Genomic DNA, 17,787 nt, shown 5'->3' on the forward strand with positions numbered 1-17,787 from the left:
TTTTAAGTTGGCAAACGTTGCTCGCTCGCGGTCGTGAATCGTGATGCAGCCATGTTCACGCGGCTTTACGAATCAACGCCAACCGCCAATTCACGAATTAGTGTTAGTCTATTTCTTCGGTGATTATTGAATTCGACGTTGTGAGATTAGTTCAAATATCGCAGGGATGACTGAAGGTAAGTCTGCGACAGCGTCTAACTTATTCCACATTAATTACTGAAACTCTTCTATCGGTTGTAACTTGACCTAACCTAGTCTAACCTAACTTCATCACCCGGTTGAAATGCAACAACGTTTATGATCAATTGTCTGTTAAAATGCCTCGGTACATTTACCGTCACATTCCGTACGCTTTTACAGTGATACAATGCACGCTTGGGTTAATAATTCATCTCAGCGTGATTTTGAATATTCATAGGTTAAGTTTTGTCATATCGACACGATTTACTGTTACAGAAAAGACAAGTACGGAGGACATGTGGACTCCTTATAAGGAACTCCAGAGTCTCGTCGATCAATATATTACCTCTGCACCCAGCTCTCACGATCCACAGTATCATGAGTTTATGGAAGCGCTTCGCAATCACCGACAGAATTTTTTAAATATCCTCAGCAATCCCGTAAGTTTAATATTTCAGCATGTAATTGCTGTAATTTGTACCCTTAATTACCATGTGCTAAGTTTTTATATCCTTATTCTAGGCAAAGAATGCAAAGAGTCGTGAGGAAATTAAAAATGCAGTGACGGAGGGTATAACGCTGCCTGGACTAGGTCACCAGGTTTTGTCCAAAGAATTGGTTGACGAGACAATCATATTATCAGACATGTACGAACTAAATGAATTTATGGCTCTCGACTTGCTTTGTACTGCTCAACTTCAAATGCCGCATCATCCTGGATTGACACGAGGTCTAACTGCTGTCCTCTTGTACTATGATGGGAAGAAAGCTCTCACTTCAACATTGAGGACTTTGGTTCAAGCCAGAAATGGTCATACTTGGGTTCTCGACACACCCGTTACGCTTACCAAGCAAATTACAGAGTATACGAACAAAATGCAGGAAGACGGCTTGCTAGACAGGATCCTGAACCTTTTGGAAGATATGGATCCAACGAAGGTAAAAACTTGTATTTGATAATCGCACACGATTTAACTTGGTATTATTATAAGTAGATTCTCGCTTTAGGAACAAGAACTGCTGCAGCAAAACAGAGGCTTGGGAGGAGCCAAGCATCATCACATGGTCATGCGTCTTTACAACGGTGCCAGACAGGATCTTGCTGATATTTTATACCTTTGGTCAGCTCAGTCAGCTTTGCCCAGTCACATCACTCACAGACTTTTGTCTTTGCTTCACAATCGTCAACCGGAGGCTGAGGCTGGAACTGGTGGTCCTGATAAAGTCACATTGGCATTGATCATGGCTTTACTCAATTCTGTAAACCTCAGCTTACTTCACACCAGAGAGGACGGTGAAAGTATGACTACACGAATGAATAGCCTTATCCAGATAAGTGAATATTATTCCTTAACTGCTGAACGTCGATTTACTTTTTTTTTTTTTTCATATTTCAGCAATTGTTAAAGCAATGCCGCTTATTGATGATCCTGACATGTTGCCGCAGCTGGTAACGGAGCTAACTTCTGGTAATGTGAATTGGGAAAGTGCCGGACTACGTGGTTTGATTCAGTTTGCGCTAGCTATTGCCATAGCGACTATAAAATCTGCACCCAATCTCTGTCCCACACAAAATATCACCGAAGAGGATGAAATTTTAGTGGAAGCTGCTCTGGCAAACAAGGCTTTTCATTTTTTGTCTGAAGTTCTACTTCAAAGCTCTCACATCCACAATGAGGAATTCTATGTTCGTTATATTCATACACTCATCTCTGATTTCATACTACTCATGCCTCTGAAGGTGAAAGAGTTGAGAAATAGAGCCGACGAATCAATGCGTATCGTTCAAGCCTATCAACAAGAAGGCATCGAACCTCCCATGAACCTTGACAACCATTTTGAGTATCTCATGCTGTCTGTCGCTGAACTATACAAAAAGGATCCCCTCAAATTGAACCTTGCCATGGATTATTGGTGTCAACATTCTGATTCCTCACACATGCCGAGCACTTTGCATGCTAGTCGATTACCGCCGAGACAAGTTGCTCTGTTCAAATTTGTCAGACTTGCCGGAGAAGTATTGCCCAGCGGGTTATTTGGACCGTACTTAAAAATGCTAGCATCACTTGCTTCTTCCCTACCAGCGGCCAGGCAAGCATTCAACTTTCTGAAACTTAACGGTGAGCTTAATAATTTGATTTGAAAAGTCTAATAATGAGTGGTCATCTTGTCTTACTACTGTAATTAATTTTTTCAGGACCTTCCGGGGCAACGACTATTTCCTGGGATCATTTCTTCAACTCTTTGAGTCGCTACTACTTTAATTTGCGGCAAGAACTCCCTCCTACACAGGACACGGTATACCGTCAAAGAAATCATCCCAAAGGTATCACACCTCATGAAGTCAAAGGCTTGGAAGCTGTGCTTCTAGTGGTTCGGGTTGTTGCGTATTACGATGAAGTGTCTCGAGTAGCGATATGCGAGCATCCAGGTTGGAACGTCTTGCCATCTATTATCGGTTTGGTCGGCTGCGCTATGCCGATTCCGCTAAAAGGCGCGTTAGTCAGAACACTCGCAGCTCTGGCAAAATCTCCGGAGAGTTCTTCCACCATATGGCAAAGTTTGGAAGCTGCGCAAATACTGAGCACCATACCAACGACCAGCAGCTACCAGCCGAGAGGAATTCAAACGGAATTAGAAGAAATTGAATCTAGGAACGAGGAATTTCCTTTGACCAGAGCAATGTTGGAGCTTCTAGATGTCCTTACTGATTTTCCGATACCTCGACTTCTGGGTGTTGGTTTAAGAAACCCAGGCTTTGATCCGTACTTACATTTCATAATAAATTCCGTATTTCTGCGGTTTAATACACGGTCGTATAAAAATCCTGGGGAAAAGTGGGACGTGTCCAATGCCTGTCTGAAAATATTCATTAAATTGATAACACAGTATGAGCCAACGATCGAAGACTTTATCGGATGTAAAATAGAACTGCAAGGCGGTGAATCGACTGCGGTCAATCCTGCTCCTGGACACCATTTGATGACGTTGCTACACTCAAATTCTGAGTTTCTACATGTGGTTCTGCACATACTTGACGAAGGATGTCATCTTTTGGATACTTACGACGATTTTCCTGGTAAAACAAGTCTCGAAAGCAGCACTTTGCACTGTTTGCAGATATTGGAGCATGGATTGGCAGCCCAACATCATTACATGGTTCAATTGGCTGCAGCCAGCTCGACTAACAGAATTTTAACAGGGCTATCCCGCCTTTTGCTAGGTGTAAATCCTCGCACGGGAAAACCAGACCACATGATTAACATTGTTAAATATATATCCTACAATTCTTGGCTCACTCAACACGCTTTCGTGTCAGTCGGCATTGTCCAAGGCGTCGCCAATGAACCTGGGGCAGATTCTGAGTTACTTTCTACATTCACGTCTACTCCTTCCTTGGCAACGACAATCAGGCATGGTTTCGTAGAGTGTCTAGATTCTGACGAAAACTTTGAGTCTGAAGATGAAATTGGGAATGAAAAACGAAACGGTAATTGCAAGGGCAGGATTTTGTCCCTGATGATGCAGAGCATAACGCGCCCTGCACCTAACATAGCTCATTACCTACTTGGATTCGACATCACTAAGGACATAAGAAAAACTGCAATCCAACAACCTGGAATACTTGGCTTCCCGAGGACTTGTCTGCACTCTATACTCGGGATATTGGAATTATCGTTGGAACGTGGCCGTGACAAGATTACAGAGGCTTGCTACTGGTTCCTTCACATACTGGCTTCAAATAACAAAACCTCCGTCTCTGTACTGCGATTCCTTCGCACAGCTACTAATCAGGATTTCGTACAACGCCATCTTTCCAAGCTGCCATTCCAGGGAGCCAACAGAGCCACTGAGCTTGCCTGTATGTCTTGGCTGCTAAAAATATCCGCAATTGAATTGCGCGTGGCTGGTGGCAGCCTCCAGAATTCCCTGATTCAAAGATTAGTCGGCAATTTAATACATGACAGAGATCAAATTGTGCCATCCCAAAAGCTCCTGATGGATCTACTTCACTATATCGATTTCCAGCTAAATCTGGATCCTCCAAAGTCCTGGGAATACTTTGATCCGTCTCAAATTGAAATGGTGTTGGGACGTTGCAGCATTCCAGTTCCACTCGGTGGAAGTCCCCAGCTTATAGATATCAGAAAACTTCACAATCTTATAACAGAAGAATTGGCTGGTACGCAAACTAGCGCAACTGCGACTCAGCGCAAGCTTGTGCAACAGGAGCTGCAATCTATCCTTGCATATGCGTTGAAACGAAATCAAACTAAAACCCTTTCTTACGCTACTGTGAAGTTCGTCGAGGGCTGGTGTCAAACTACTGAAATTTTATTTTCTGTCGCAACGAACCAGCAACTTCCCGCTGCTCAGAGGCAAAATCTTCTGCTAAATTTGTCACATGATTTACTACAGAAGATGACGTCTTGCGAAGCTTTGAACGAAATCAAAACACTTGTCTCTGGAACCGTGCTCATACTTTTAGTAAACCTTCGTAATAGCTTCTCCATGCAATCTGACGATGAGCTGTTGCCATCTTCCGCCGCAAATACAACAATGATGAAGATTATCCTTAGTCATATTCTTCAATGGATCTTAAATTCTGGAGTATCCTCACAAAAAGTTAGAACCCATCTTTATGGAGCCCTTCTCAATTTCCTCTGTGTAGTCAGTTTGGAAAGATCGGAAGTTGCGACCAACATGGATTCCATGTACGTTAGTCAGCTGGATAGTTCGTATTATAGAACTACACCGATACAAGAGCGTTCTCATCGCTATGCGACTATACAAGTGATCAGTAGTTACGGTAACAAGTTGATGGATATATTGTCCCATGATTGTTCCGGCGGACACGACGTCTGTAAAATGCTGTCATTATCGTGCCTTGACAGAATTTTAGAATTCGATTGCAGCAATACGTGGGTTACATATTTAGCTAGCAGGGGGTACCTTAAACACATGGTGGACAGTCTTCTGGATTCTGACAATTTATTGCGAACAATGCTTCAACCAGATCCACTCACTCTGCGGCCGCTGTATTTATATGAATCGAAGATGGCAACGTTGTGCAGAATGGCATCGACCAGATTGGGTGCCGAATGTCTTCTGGAAAATAAAGTCTTATCTTGCTTATCAAGCATGTGTGTTTTCGATCAGCATCCTGACGTAAACGTCGGCTTTGAAGGCGGAGATATATCTTTTGTGCCTTCCATAGGGCAGCGATATCAGCAAATCTTCTTACCTGCACTTTATTTATGCGATGCTTTGCTGACCACCCTTGGAACGGAAAATCAGTCTTGTGCCATACAAGTTTGCGGATTTCTACAGAGTCATAGAGACACCGTTGAAATGGTTTTGCGGAATGCTTCACCTCATTCTAACGTTCTGTTTCTCAAAGAAGTCGCCAGTCTCACCGGGGTCATCGCAAGGTCTGCCAACATTGGTAGGCATCTCTTATTCTATCGATTTTTTGATGACTTTTCTCACATCTTATTTGTATTCACTCCATGGCAAATATTTAATTCCCTTCTCTTTCAGACATGTATAAACTTGTTGACGAGGAATTGGCCAGAGCCAACTCTAACGAACACAAATCCGAAGATAGTACAGGCATGAGAGAATTGCGAGCCCATCTTTACAGGCTCCAACATTTGATGCTCTCCATGGTCTCCAGGTTTCAGCCACAACTACCTCCCGTCGTACCTCTACATCAACAAATGGAAGCTACCCAGCAACATTCGTGTGCAATACAAATTGCTGCCAATGTCATGCTGTACACTCGTAATCAAGTATGTCGGACTTACCGACGCAGACTCACTTCCATCGATTAAAGATTGAACTGTGTTGAAAATTCTAATTTTTTATTCGGTATTACAGATGGAACACACCCGGATGGATCAGAAAATAAAAAACGTACTCTTTGAACCTTATTTAACAGACAGGCCTGGGCTTAGAGATGGAAGAGGAAAAGATTCCACTGGTGGAATGCATCTTGGTGCAATTATAGGGCAACTCGTATCTTCTACTTCGTTACTTCATTCGGAACAGCCGTATGTAGACACAATGGTTAAAAATGCGTCGATTATAAAAGACATGAGTTCAACTGACCTTAAAAAAGTGAGTGTTGACATGATTACACGCTTCTAATTTAAAATTTCAATGATAACACTCCTTGGAATTGAAATCTTTTTTTCTTTAGTACATAACAGAAGAGGAAAGTGAATTGGATATTCAAAAACAGCGGTTGATAACCGAGAAAAGACTCGCGGAACAAGCGCGATGCAAACGAGAGGATCTCAAGTATTGTTCGTTGATCGTAGAACATAGTCTGTACATTTTATGGAGTCACTTAGACTTCTTTGCCATGCAAGCGATGACGCGGCACAATAGATCTCAAGGTAAGCGACACCCGGATATCGATGTTGAATATTTCCAAAATATTTCAATAGATAATTTATTGCTTCTTCTTTTTACAGTGTCTTCGGGTAACTTGGATGAAACTGTAGTCGCATGGAGAATATCTGCAGAAATGTTATCTGATCTAAAGCAAGGGCTTGTCGCTACCCTGTCGGACAGTTTTATTACCCAATTAATGGACACACCCAGAGAATTCACAACGACGGATCGATCTTTTATCGAAGCATTAGTTCGACGGATCAAAAGACTCTTGCAGTTCATTATCACCAAGTAACATTGGAGCAGTATTTTATTTAGAGAAACCAAATCTGAATACCAGTCCACAATCGCTGCCTCGAAAAGCTTATGCGAGACATAATCTTCTCAATCCTTTCTTATGCATTAATAATAAATAAATTGTTATATAAATCAATATTTTTTATTTGTTATACATTTAAGACCCTGTTATTTATTTATGTTGTGTGGTATTTGTATTCTGCAAGCTTATTCGCAACATTTTCCGAAATACCGTTAACACTCAATAATTGTGTTTTCTATTCAAATTTCGTTCAACTAAATGTAATGCAAATTTAACTAACTTCAAGATGTGAAGATTACTTCAAGTATGGCTTGCGTAATTCAGATCATAATCAATTAAATCCAGGCCTTGAACATAACCTCAAAGGTAACCCTTATCTTCGTTAGGCGTTAATCTGCCTGATCCCTCTTTAAATGGTTGTGAAAAAGGAATGTATTTCCATATTTTAGCGGTAATTAAATTATTTATCAACTGCAATAATATATCCCTTGATTCGTAGTTGAGATTGGTTTATATAAGTCATGAACAAATTTAGATCTGCAAAAATCTTAGAAATAATTTTGCTTCTTCGACGGATTGGCACGAGTAACGGATTATGACGAAAGATTTTTTTATATTTCAATTGTTCCCGGTAAGCAATTTTTGACGTATTTCAATATTAAAGATATTTACAGTCTCGCTTTCGAACGACAAACAATTTGACACCAAACTAACCTAATTTAACTAGTATTCAAATTGATTTTTATAAGGTTTTTCGTTCGTCGTTCAGTGAATGAATCAATTAATCAATGACCCGAGATTTGCCATAAATATTTTTAAAACTATATTCTAAATAACACAGCTCATTGAGTAACAACAAATCATGTAAGAATTTATGCGATACAAGCAGTTAACGAGACTATTTCAGATGTGTACCATAACATTTTATTTTCAGTCCAACAGTCCTGAAGCGCTATGCTCAAAATTTGGCAGCCAGCCAAAAAACTGTAGCATAACGTCAAGCCGATCAATGAAATTGTGAATTTCTGGCTGAATGTTGGAATGAGTTACTCGGTGAATGACGTTCCACTGGAGAATCATTTAATACAAAAAAAAAAAATGTCTCATCGTGAATTAAAGGAATGCGTTATGAATGGAAAGAAAACAAATGGAGTTGTGCCTAAACAGTGGCGTAAAAATTTGTACGAAACCCGTGGGCTACCGGATAATTACACGGACAGTTCGTTCCTGGAAGAATTGCGTAAAAATATAAACCCTAGTAATATTACAACCATTGAGGCTATATCGTTCGCAGCGAGTGTATCCGTCCAGTTGAACATAGTAATTTTATTTGTAATAGTTTTCGTTTGGTTGGACAACGAGTGGATAGCGCCTAATGCCATCTTTGTGTTCAGTGGTATTCTCACATTAGCTGGGTATTTTATTCATACTTTCAAGAAGTCCAACATGCTGGAAAAGCTGTCCAAAGACCTTAGAACAGTCTTGATTTTTCTTGCCTTTGGCTACATCTTATCACCGATATTAAAAACTCTGACTGCAACCGTCAGTACGGACACAATATATGCGATGGCAATATTTATGTTTTTGATACACCTTATATTCAGCAAGTATGGCTCCCCACAAGTCTCTTTATCCGATTCCCTCTCTATAACTTCTTCAATTTTTGGCTCGCTCATGCTAGCATCGAGACTCGTTTCGCCTTTGCACGCCTTCTCGCTGCTCACCACAGCTGTTCTTTGCTTTGTTCTTTTGCCATTTGTCATGTTTCGAATCGATGGCAAAGTATGTATCACAATCGCCCTTTCTGCTATCACGACTTATCTACTTTACCTTATATCTTCAACAATTTCATGCGTATTTGTCGGAGTTACCATATTTCTACAACTGGTTTGTCCACTTTGCTATATCAGGTGGCAAACGTGTAAGGAAAATATTTACGGCCCGTGGGACGAGGCTGTAATCGTATCTTGAAAATATCTACTGCATTTAGGAAATTATTTATTATTATGCGAAGAACACATTTTTACAACAGATAATATTTATTAGATCAAGGAATTGAGTTTGAGATAGAATTGCAACTGTTAATGAATTCAATACTGTCGAAAATGGTTGGGGGGTAGTAAAATAAAGTATTTATGGATGGCTGCTGTAGTTTTGTATAATATTTTCTTCTGGTAAATAATGCTATCGAAAAATTTGTATAAAGTGATGTGACAATTTTTAATTAGCATAGAAATGAAACGACACCAAAGTAATTTTTTATTAATTTATAATAAATCAATTGTTATCAAAACAGGTATATTGTTATACTTGTACAGAAATCTTGGGCACTGCGTGTCTGCTTATACGAGTATTAGGTATTATTATAAATTCTAATTCGAATTGAACGATTATCCCAAAATTAAACCTTAGGAAACTTAATTTAGGGTTAAAATTTGTTGAATAATATCGTCAATACCAGAATACACATATTTTGCGTTTTCATTTGCAACCAGAATGTTCATTGCGTTTTATTTTTTACATTTTCAATTCTGAAGATCATGGCGGAAATTCAAATTTCAAATTGCCGCTTAAAATTCGCATCACGTGATCTCGGGAAGTGACGCGCGTATCGATCGAATACTTATCGAATACTAGAGCTGTTAGAATTAAATTGTGCCGGTGTTGTGAAATGGTTGTGAAGTAGTGTGGTGTGTGGTAAATTAATGACGTTTATGGAGGTTATGAGACTCGTTTTGCTGGTTTCATTCCATTTTTGAAGCAAGTAACAAGGTAATATGAATCTCTGGTCTTTTCAACCGTGTTTTTAAGAATCGGAATAGAATTTTGCGAAGAATTTTCACGCTTTTTCTACACTCCGTGTTTTGCATTATTTTAAACAATATTGATATCTCAATATTCTCAGTTCTACAGTATTCATGATCGGCAAAATTGAGATAAAAATGATTTACGTCAATCAACTATCCGTCCGAGCCTATCTTGAAATTATTTCCTTGTATGTAGTTCTCCTTATCTCTACCTCGAAATTTCCCGCTTAACAGGCTTGGTTTGGTAAATCGTGATATTTATGTAATAGTTAAAAAAGAAAACAACTAACAATCCCCATTCTGATGTCTACGTAGCTACTTAGGCAAATTATTTCGCATTAATTATCAGTTTCTAAAAGTGCACTTGTTCACAGATCTGGAATTAGGTATGCGAAGTGAATAAAGAAGAGTATCGGAGGCAGTTGTTTTATATATTTAGGTTAGTACGAACCGTTTCAAAGTTTTATGGCAATTTAAAATATTCTATTGTTCTTTAAATCAGTAGTAAATTAAATCAATGAAACTTAAGTTTCACAATAGATTTACATTTTCAAACCAAAGCTGATGATCATATAGAAATTGTTGGAGGATCGGACCGCATTCTTAAGCTCAAATTTTCAGGATTCAAAATGAGGAAATTTAAGAAAGCGCAAGCGCAAAATCAAGCGGCGATCGAAAGGCACATGGTAACACATCCTATGGTAGAATCGTCGAGCGACGAAGAGGATGAAGCTGGGCAAGAAATATTGGAACAAGCTGTTGGAAAGGTCCTGACTTCCTACCAAGATCAAGGTGGAGATCCTGAAAAAATCCTGTCTTATTTGGCTGATACTTTTCAGTCTAACGGCGCTGTTTGCTTGATATGCATTTCGTCGGTGAAGAAAACTGACGCGGTGAGTTAGAATTAAGAATTTGTGATTATGAAACTGCCTCATCTCTGTTCAAATAGTACAAATTCTTCCATAATTTTATATCCTACTAAATTATTGATGCAGATATGGAGCTGCACCAGGTGTTACTCATTCATGCATCTGCCGTGCATTCAGCACTGGATTCGAGACAGCCTTGCTTACAAGCGGGACCGTGGAATTTCTCAAGTATGGGCATGGTGGGTTGAATCGATTGTTAACTCCCCGTTAAATTCAGAGAACGTCTGTTCTTTTCAAATCTATTCTGCTGATCGCATAAATCTATGATCACCCTTCATTATCGATGTCCAGATTTAATAACAATTGGGCCTGATTATTGCAGCCCAAAATGTCGTACAGAGTATGCAGAAGACGAGGCTCCTCAACACTACGAATGTTTTTGCGGTAAGACGAGAGATCCAGTATACCAACCATGGTGCGTACCACATTCCTGCGGAGAAGCATGTGGAAAACTTCTCCAACCAAAATGCGGACATTCCTGTGTTCTGCTATGTCATCCCGGACCTTGTCCTCCGTGTCCAAAAATGGTTTCTTCCAAATGCTACTGCGCTAAATCAGCCCCTCGCCCGAGACGCTGTAACGCCAAAGAATGGAGCTGCGGCGCTGTATGTGGCAGGAATTTGGAATGTGGGAAACACACGTGCGGAGAAATGTGTCATAGTGGCGAGTGTCCGCCATGTCCAGAGAAGGTTTCCGCAGCTTGTCACTGTGGGAATAAAACCGAGCTGAGACCATGCTTCGACATGGTCTGGCGTTGTGACAAACCATGCAGAAAATCCTTATCTTGTAACGTCCACGTTTGCCAAGAGGTCTGCCATCTACCTGGAGATTGTGGCGATTGCTTGACGGCCAAAAACAGGTCGTGTCCTTGCGGGAAGAGGAAGTACAAGATTTCCTGCAAGCAGGAGGCAGCAACGTGCGGAGATACTTGCGAAAAATTATTGGACTGCGGAGCACATTACTGTAACAAACGCTGCCACCTCGATAGCTGCGGGCAATGTTTAGAGGTGGTTACCAAATCGTGCAAATGCGGAGCTCACAAAAAAGAGATAGCTTGCGCCAAAGTGTTTCACTGCGACACAAAGTGTAAGCAGATTCGGCTGTGTGGACGGCATCCATGCAATAAAAAATGCTGCGACTGCGTGAAGAAGAATAATTTCAATCATTGTGAAAAGACTTGCGATCGCACTTTGAGCTGTCGTAAACACAAATGTTCTGCTCCTTGTCACAGCGGCCCATGCTACCCCTGCCAGAGGACAGACACTATACAATGTCGATGCGGTTCGAGCAAAATTGTCATACCTTGTGGTACAGCCAAGAGGATTAAACCTCCTCACTGTAATAAAATGTGCAAAATTCCACCGATTTGCCACCATCCAAAACGAGAGTCGCACAAATGTCACCAAGGACAGTGTCCGCCTTGTAAGAAACAATGTGCCTTGGCGCATAAAAAGTGCGGCCATATTTGCCCGGCGCCTTGTCACACCAAGGTATGGGTAAAGGTAAACGGTATCACTCAGCCAGCTGGGCCGTGGGAAAAACAGAGGGACAAGATGCAGCTGAAAACTCTGCCTTGTCCACCGTGCCAAGTTTCAGTAATGGTAACTTGTTTAGGTGGGCATGAAACTTTGCCGTGGCCGTGCCACAAGGCGGTGTCAAGTTGTTGTCAAAGACCTTGCGGACAATTGTTGAGCTGCACAAATCATACCTGCAACTTATTGTGTCACGTTGTACAAGCGTCGGGAGACAATGGACAACCAACGCCTTGTGAAGAATGCGAAAAACCCTGCGTCATACCTAGACCTGAAGGATGCACTCATACCTGCCCCAGCATCTGTCACCCGGCTCCTTGTAAACCCTGCAAGCAAATCGTACGACTTCCTTGTCACTGCAGCATAAATACTTTGTATATTCGCTGCTCTGATCTTACTTCGGCCAACAAGGAAACTAAGAATGAGATGTTCAAGTGTGGAAATCAGTGTCCTAAGAATGTAAGTATCATTGTAATAATACTACGATTAGTATAATTTCTTTTTTAATTCAACACTATTATTTCATTTTAAAGATAACTTGAATTAAAATTTCTTGTTTTCACTTCACAGTATCCATGTGGGCATCGTTGTGTAGATGATTGTCATCCAGGATCGTGCGAACGAGCTGAAGAGTGTAATAAAAAAGTGAAAATTTGGTGTAAGTGCAAAAGATTGAAGAAAGACTTTTCCTGTCGCGTTATAAGATCTGGCGGAGCTGTCGTTGAATGTGACGCTGTGTGTCAGGAGAAAAAGAAAGAACGAATTCAAGCCCAAGAGGCTGAGGCAGAGAGGAAAAAGAGAGAAGAAGAATTGCGCAACCAAAGAGAGGTGGAAAAGTTTGAAAGAAAGTTCAAACCTAGGCGTAAGTGTAAGGACAAGTCAAGTGACGAGACTCGCGCTAAAGAAACAAAGTTCAATTACCTTAAGTGGCTCGCAGCTATGCTGGTATTTGCCATAGCTTGCCTGGTCGCTTTTTACAGTGTGGACATGCAAATGGTCCCTCATTAATTTCTATTGTACCAAAGAATAATACTTCGATTTCTTAATCGTTATGCAGCAGGGATCTTGAAGCATCATACTCTATTGTTTATTTTAGTAATTTATTACTTATTTCGATCCAGTAAATTTCAATAATAGGTCTCCTTCGACCAAATCGTGGGATACAATGTGATTGTATTACACACGTTCGGGTAGTATATTATCCAAACAGTAGATGTTTTTACGTATTAGAGTCGTATTATGTGATGTGAGGACTGTGTTTCAAACCAGCAATGGTAGTACTTCTTTGTATTTTATAAGAACTCATGCACAACAAATATAAGCGTATAAACATAAGTGAATTTTGTGTCTGGACTTGTACAGTGTGCGTTTTAGTCGTTAGTTCGACGTGATATTTATTGTTAGATAAAGAAAATTTTCATCTATCTATCTACGCAAGTACAAAATAAGACTTAAGGTCATTAAAGGCACAAAAATTTCTTACGAATTTTAACTTTAGACTAATAGAATTTAGTTGTTTATGCGATACATTGGCTAATTTCACTTTAGAAATAGCAAGCCTGAAGTTCAACTCACATAAAAAGAAATGTTTTTAAACAAATTTTAACTGTTGGACAAGAAAAAAATTTGCCAGAAATTTTAATTTGTGTACATTAAGTATACATTGATGCATAAACATTTAATAGTGATTGAAATAAATGTTTGACAGTATTTGAAGAAGATACTTTATTGATTAATCTTAACAGCAAAAATCTGAAAGTACAATAAGCTTGGCGACTAGATAGGGTACAGCAGGATGCGAAAATTGGTGAAACTTGTTCCACCTAATTTTAGCAATTTCTTGACAATTATAAGCGTTGATGATCGTTACATAATAATCAATGGCTTGTTGTTGTCAGACGACTTTTTATCACTTATCTCGACAGCTCTGAAGAGATTAATCTGAATACGTTGAGCAGATCTAATAGCTCTAGTTTTTCTTGACCTTTTTCGAACTTATCACCTGACTTGTTTGCTTAGCATCAAGTGCTTTGCCGTTTTTGCTACCGCAGAGAAAACTGTTAGTAAAAACAGCGAAAGCAGCTATGAAAATTGTTAAAAGAACTGTGATGTATTCAGTTCGATTATTCAAGGGAGTTCCGCATGCCGTGTACCAATGTGAACCGTGACGCGGCGGCTTCCCTCCTGGTAAACAATTCCAACCAATGTAATCTTCTTGATTATTATCTGTGCACAGATATTTATTCTTGTAGAGGGTTTGGCCGAGAGCAGACGTGATTCCGACTATTTCGTCACATGGACCTATGCGCTCGTGGAAACCAATAGATACTTCCTTAGAGGGATCGCCAATAATTGTTAAACCTAGATGATAGAAACAATTGCCATGTTAATTTGACGCTTGCATAAGTGATTTTCAAAAAGTAATAGATAATCGTGGCGTCACTTACCGAGGAATAACGAGTAATACACCAGCAAATATACTGGGATTATATAGTCGATTGTTCTTTTACTGACGATGGAATTTTTTTTCAAGCTACTCCTGTCGCCGCTCCATGCGAGAACCAGGAATACAGTAAATAGAAAGAAGAAAGTCACTTCCGAATGAATGCCGTAGTGGTCGTGGAGAGGATGGTAAAGAGGCAAGAACAGCAGTACTCCGCCAGGCATACCGAGTAAAGCTGGTAGCACAGTGCACACAGTTTCCTTGAAGCAGCTGCCAAGAGTACGAATAGAAAGATTCAATCTTTCCAGTAATTTTGCACCACGGATTGAGAAAACAAGATGAAGGAGACGCGAAATCATTATTGATGAGGTGAAGTACACGGTGAAAATTTTACTCACGACTTGCTGGCCGTCCATTGTTCTTTGCTTTCTGTAAAGAGACGTCTCGTTCCATGGAAGAAGAATGTGAAGCTTGCGGCAAATGCTGCGTGGAAGTAATACGAGTTCCAAGGAACAAAGTAGTGCCGATCGTATATGTTTGGATCAGTGGCGTGCCAGGACCAGTGAAGGAATCTGACAGAGACTATGTCATAAGGAATATCAATGAGGACTGTTATCAGGCCTACGGCGAATGGTTCGCTCCAAGCAGGCAGTCGCAGCTGCTTCGCAGCGATGGACGCGTTGTATATGAATACAACATCTGGAAGATTTGGTAAGAATTTTTCAAAAATTCTACTTCGATCGTGAAAGTTAGAGTATCGAGGAAAAACAAACTGGTTCCTCCAACTTCATACTCACACACCAAGATTATATGGAGCGGCAAACGCCGTCCAATCAGAATTATCGGTGTCTGGGAATGCCAAAAGTTGTCGATGTCTGGGAGGTTGTAGCTAATCGCCTCTACAACTATTCCATGGAGTATAATACTCACCCATAAATGCACGTAGCGACGTCCGCTTTTCAATGCTACGAAAATATTAAAGTGAATATAAAAATTTGTTGAACTGTTGCTGCTAGATTTTCATGGAGTTTAAAAAAATATTTAAATCAATTTCCACACAGGCTTTAGTATAGAGTTTATTAATTGTTTTTCCTTCCTACGGTTACTTTAGACTCCTCTCCAAGAGAGGATAGAATGGCTACTAGGGTGGCCCTTATTTGGTGGTCAGAAAATTTTTTATTGGGACGCCATCCCAGATGTGTTTGAAATCGTTAAAAAAAATCTGTGTAAAGTTTCTATTATTACAAGCAACAACTCTGTCAAGTTTCAAATCAATCTCTCAGTTTATACCAAAGTCGTACAAAACGAAATAACTGGTTATAAGAAGTACATATATTATACAGTCAAGACTTTCGGAGCTTAGAGGCACGTGTTCCAGGTGACTTAGAGGCTTGAAACTTTACATAAATTTTTTTTTAACGATTTGAAACACATCTGGGGGGCGTCCCAATAAAAAAATTTCTCATCACCAAATAAGGGCCACCTTAATGGTTACATATATTTTTCGGATAAAATCGAGAATTTTTAAATATCCTGTAATTTACAATTCGAACGTTTAGTTCAGGGTTCTTGCAATTTTATAATCAAGAAAGACAGAAGTCTGGCTATGTAAATTCGAATTTAAAAATTTATGTCTTCTTGCAATTTCTCGTTTGAATCACTTTTTACGTTCCTTTTTATTTCGTGATCGCATTTAATTTTTTACTTTTATGAGAAGGAATCTTCGACACCAATTAACACCTCTTAAGAAATGGAATAAAAAAACGAGCAGATCTTAAGTGGTTCCGTGCAACCGTGCATCTTATCTTTGCATAATTACAGTTTATATTCTTCTAATGGATCCAGAGCATAAAATGTTCCCCAAAAATGATGTTCCATCAAAATGAGTTTGAACTTTTTATTCTCATCTATTTTTGCGAAGCTATATGTATATCGTACACATCGGTTGCGTAATAAGCAATACTCTGGCAGGGGAGAAAATTGATTAAAACACGACACACTGGTTACCATGGAGAAGGGTGATAAGGCCACCGACTAGGCACAACACCTGCACCATGATGTAAGTTGGTTGAGCCTTCCACATCACGGTAACATCGTTGAAAGCCACAAACCAGTCGAGAAACTGCAAAAAGAACAATCGTCGAACGTCAGAAAGACGGTTAAAAAATAGGAGACTAAAAACTCAAACTAAAAATTAAAACACCGGCTCAATTAAGAAGATGAATACGATCATTCTTAAAACTATGGCAAATTTTAATGCGATAAAAAGAATTTGTCTAGCTAGAACAGAAAGAAGGAGAATAGAAGGAGGAAGAACGAGATGAAATTTCTGAGTTCTTTGACTCTGTCGTAAAAATCGTATAAGGATGAAGTTATGTAGTAACGTTACTGTAATAACGATTCATGTTTACAACCAAATGATTAATTCGCATCTTCATGACTTCGTCCGAAATTTAGTAAACCGTTATCAAAAAAAAAAAAAAAAAAAAAAAAATACACTAATTCTGAAAAGTAAATTTCTTGAAAGTCATCCTAAAATTAACTAATAATAAATATTTTTCTCCTGATCGTGCAACAACTCACTCCATTAAATTCCAAGTCTTTGATTTCCTCGGCAAATCCTGGCAGGTCGCGTTTATCCATGGCTCGTATAAAAAAAAGGAAATCGCGTGGTGCAAGAAGCAGAGCTAATTCGCACTGACTCGACGTCTCGTTGCAGAACTATCCGTAGGTCGTGGAAGTTATAGCGATTAATTTAGCGTTATCACAGTTTGCAAAAGTAATTGGCCAGCTGTTCGTCAGCCCTGTGCAGTTTGGCAGGAATCCGGGATGTTATCTTGCGATATAAATTTGTTTATCGTTGGTTACACTCGGAGGCGAGAGAGCGACACTCGAATAACTATCTCAAGTTGCCGAAAAAAGAAAAAGAAAAAGAAAAGAAAACACTCGGTACTCGTGTATAACACGTTTCTTATCAGCATACAGGATCATTTACTCACGCATCGTATTTTATTCACTATTATTCTATTTCCCCGGGAATATTAAACTCACATTACAAATGCGCATCACCGTTAATCATCGTTTAACTTGTATATCAACGGCGGCACGACACGCGATAACTGCACCCCAACCGCTTTATAATGAGCATCACGCTTATCGTTGGAACAAGTGGCATCAT

General features: G+C 39.7%; 4 protein-coding genes across 9 annotated transcripts; 3 read left to right on the forward strand and 1 right to left on the reverse strand.

Annotated features, from left to right (window-relative positions):
• The first annotated feature begins 28 nt into the window (after positions 1 to 28).
• On the forward strand, positions 29 to 7,005 carry LOC124404782 (nuclear pore complex protein Nup205). Its single transcript, XM_046879170.1, has 10 exons — positions 29 to 176; positions 457 to 620; positions 703 to 1,119; positions 1,189 to 1,480; positions 1,578 to 2,300; positions 2,378 to 5,626; positions 5,722 to 5,972; positions 6,061 to 6,300; positions 6,383 to 6,581; positions 6,660 to 7,005. The coding sequence occupies exons 1-10, from the start codon at positions 167 to 169 to the stop codon at positions 6,872 to 6,874; spliced, it is 5,760 nt and encodes a 1,919-aa protein (XP_046735126.1). The 5' UTR covers positions 29 to 166; the 3' UTR covers positions 6,875 to 7,005.
• Positions 7,006 to 7,251: 246 nt separating this feature from the next.
• Positions 7,252 to 13,751, forward strand: LOC124404783 (NF-X1-type zinc finger protein NFXL1). Of its 4 annotated transcripts, XM_046879171.1 has the most exons (6): positions 9,577 to 9,670; positions 10,080 to 10,144; positions 10,327 to 10,598; positions 10,701 to 10,813; positions 10,957 to 12,625; positions 12,737 to 13,751. In XM_046879171.1, the coding sequence occupies exons 3-6, from the start codon at positions 10,335 to 10,337 to the stop codon at positions 13,172 to 13,174; spliced, it is 2,484 nt and encodes an 827-aa protein (XP_046735127.1). In that variant the 5' UTR covers positions 9,577 to 9,670; positions 10,080 to 10,144; positions 10,327 to 10,334; the 3' UTR covers positions 13,175 to 13,751. The 4 variants fall into 4 exon arrangements, with proteins under 4 accessions (XP_046735130.1, XP_046735129.1, XP_046735127.1 ...); XM_046879174.1 differs by lacking the exons at positions 9,577 to 9,670; positions 10,080 to 10,144 and adding an exon at positions 7,252 to 7,264; XM_046879173.1 differs by lacking the exon at positions 10,080 to 10,144 and having other exon boundaries at positions 9,561 to 9,670.
• Positions 7,271 to 9,415, forward strand: LOC124404788 (phosphatidylinositol N-acetylglucosaminyltransferase subunit C). The gene is made up of 2 exons (XM_046879182.1): positions 7,271 to 7,529; positions 7,833 to 9,415. The coding sequence occupies exon 2, from the start codon at positions 7,940 to 7,942 to the stop codon at positions 8,867 to 8,869; it is 930 nt and encodes a 309-aa protein (XP_046735138.1). The 5' UTR covers positions 7,271 to 7,529; positions 7,833 to 7,939; the 3' UTR covers positions 8,870 to 9,415.
• Positions 13,752 to 13,876: 125 nt separating the features above from the next.
• On the reverse strand, positions 13,877 to 17,750 carry LOC124404787. Of its 3 annotated transcripts, none has more exons than XM_046879179.1 (6): positions 17,193 to 17,750; positions 16,617 to 16,731; positions 15,407 to 15,574; positions 15,008 to 15,308; positions 14,614 to 14,879; positions 13,877 to 14,527 (listed from the first exon to the last, which is right to left on the reverse strand). In XM_046879179.1, the coding sequence occupies exons 1-6, from the start codon at positions 17,250 to 17,252 to the stop codon at positions 14,136 to 14,138; spliced, it is 1,302 nt and encodes a 433-aa protein (XP_046735135.1). In that variant the 5' UTR covers positions 17,253 to 17,750; the 3' UTR covers positions 13,877 to 14,135. The 3 variants fall into 3 exon arrangements, with proteins under 3 accessions (XP_046735135.1, XP_046735136.1, XP_046735137.1); XM_046879180.1 differs by lacking the exon at positions 17,193 to 17,750 and adding an exon at positions 17,024 to 17,076; XM_046879181.1 differs by lacking the exon at positions 17,193 to 17,750 and having other exon boundaries at positions 16,610 to 16,725.
• Between the last annotated feature and the right edge of the window lie 37 nt (positions 17,751 to 17,787).

This window comes from Diprion similis, chromosome 3 (assembly GCF_021155765.1).
Source record: "Diprion similis isolate iyDipSimi1 chromosome 3, iyDipSimi1.1, whole genome shotgun sequence".
Taxonomy (NCBI): domain Eukaryota; kingdom Metazoa; phylum Arthropoda; class Insecta; order Hymenoptera; family Diprionidae; genus Diprion; species Diprion similis.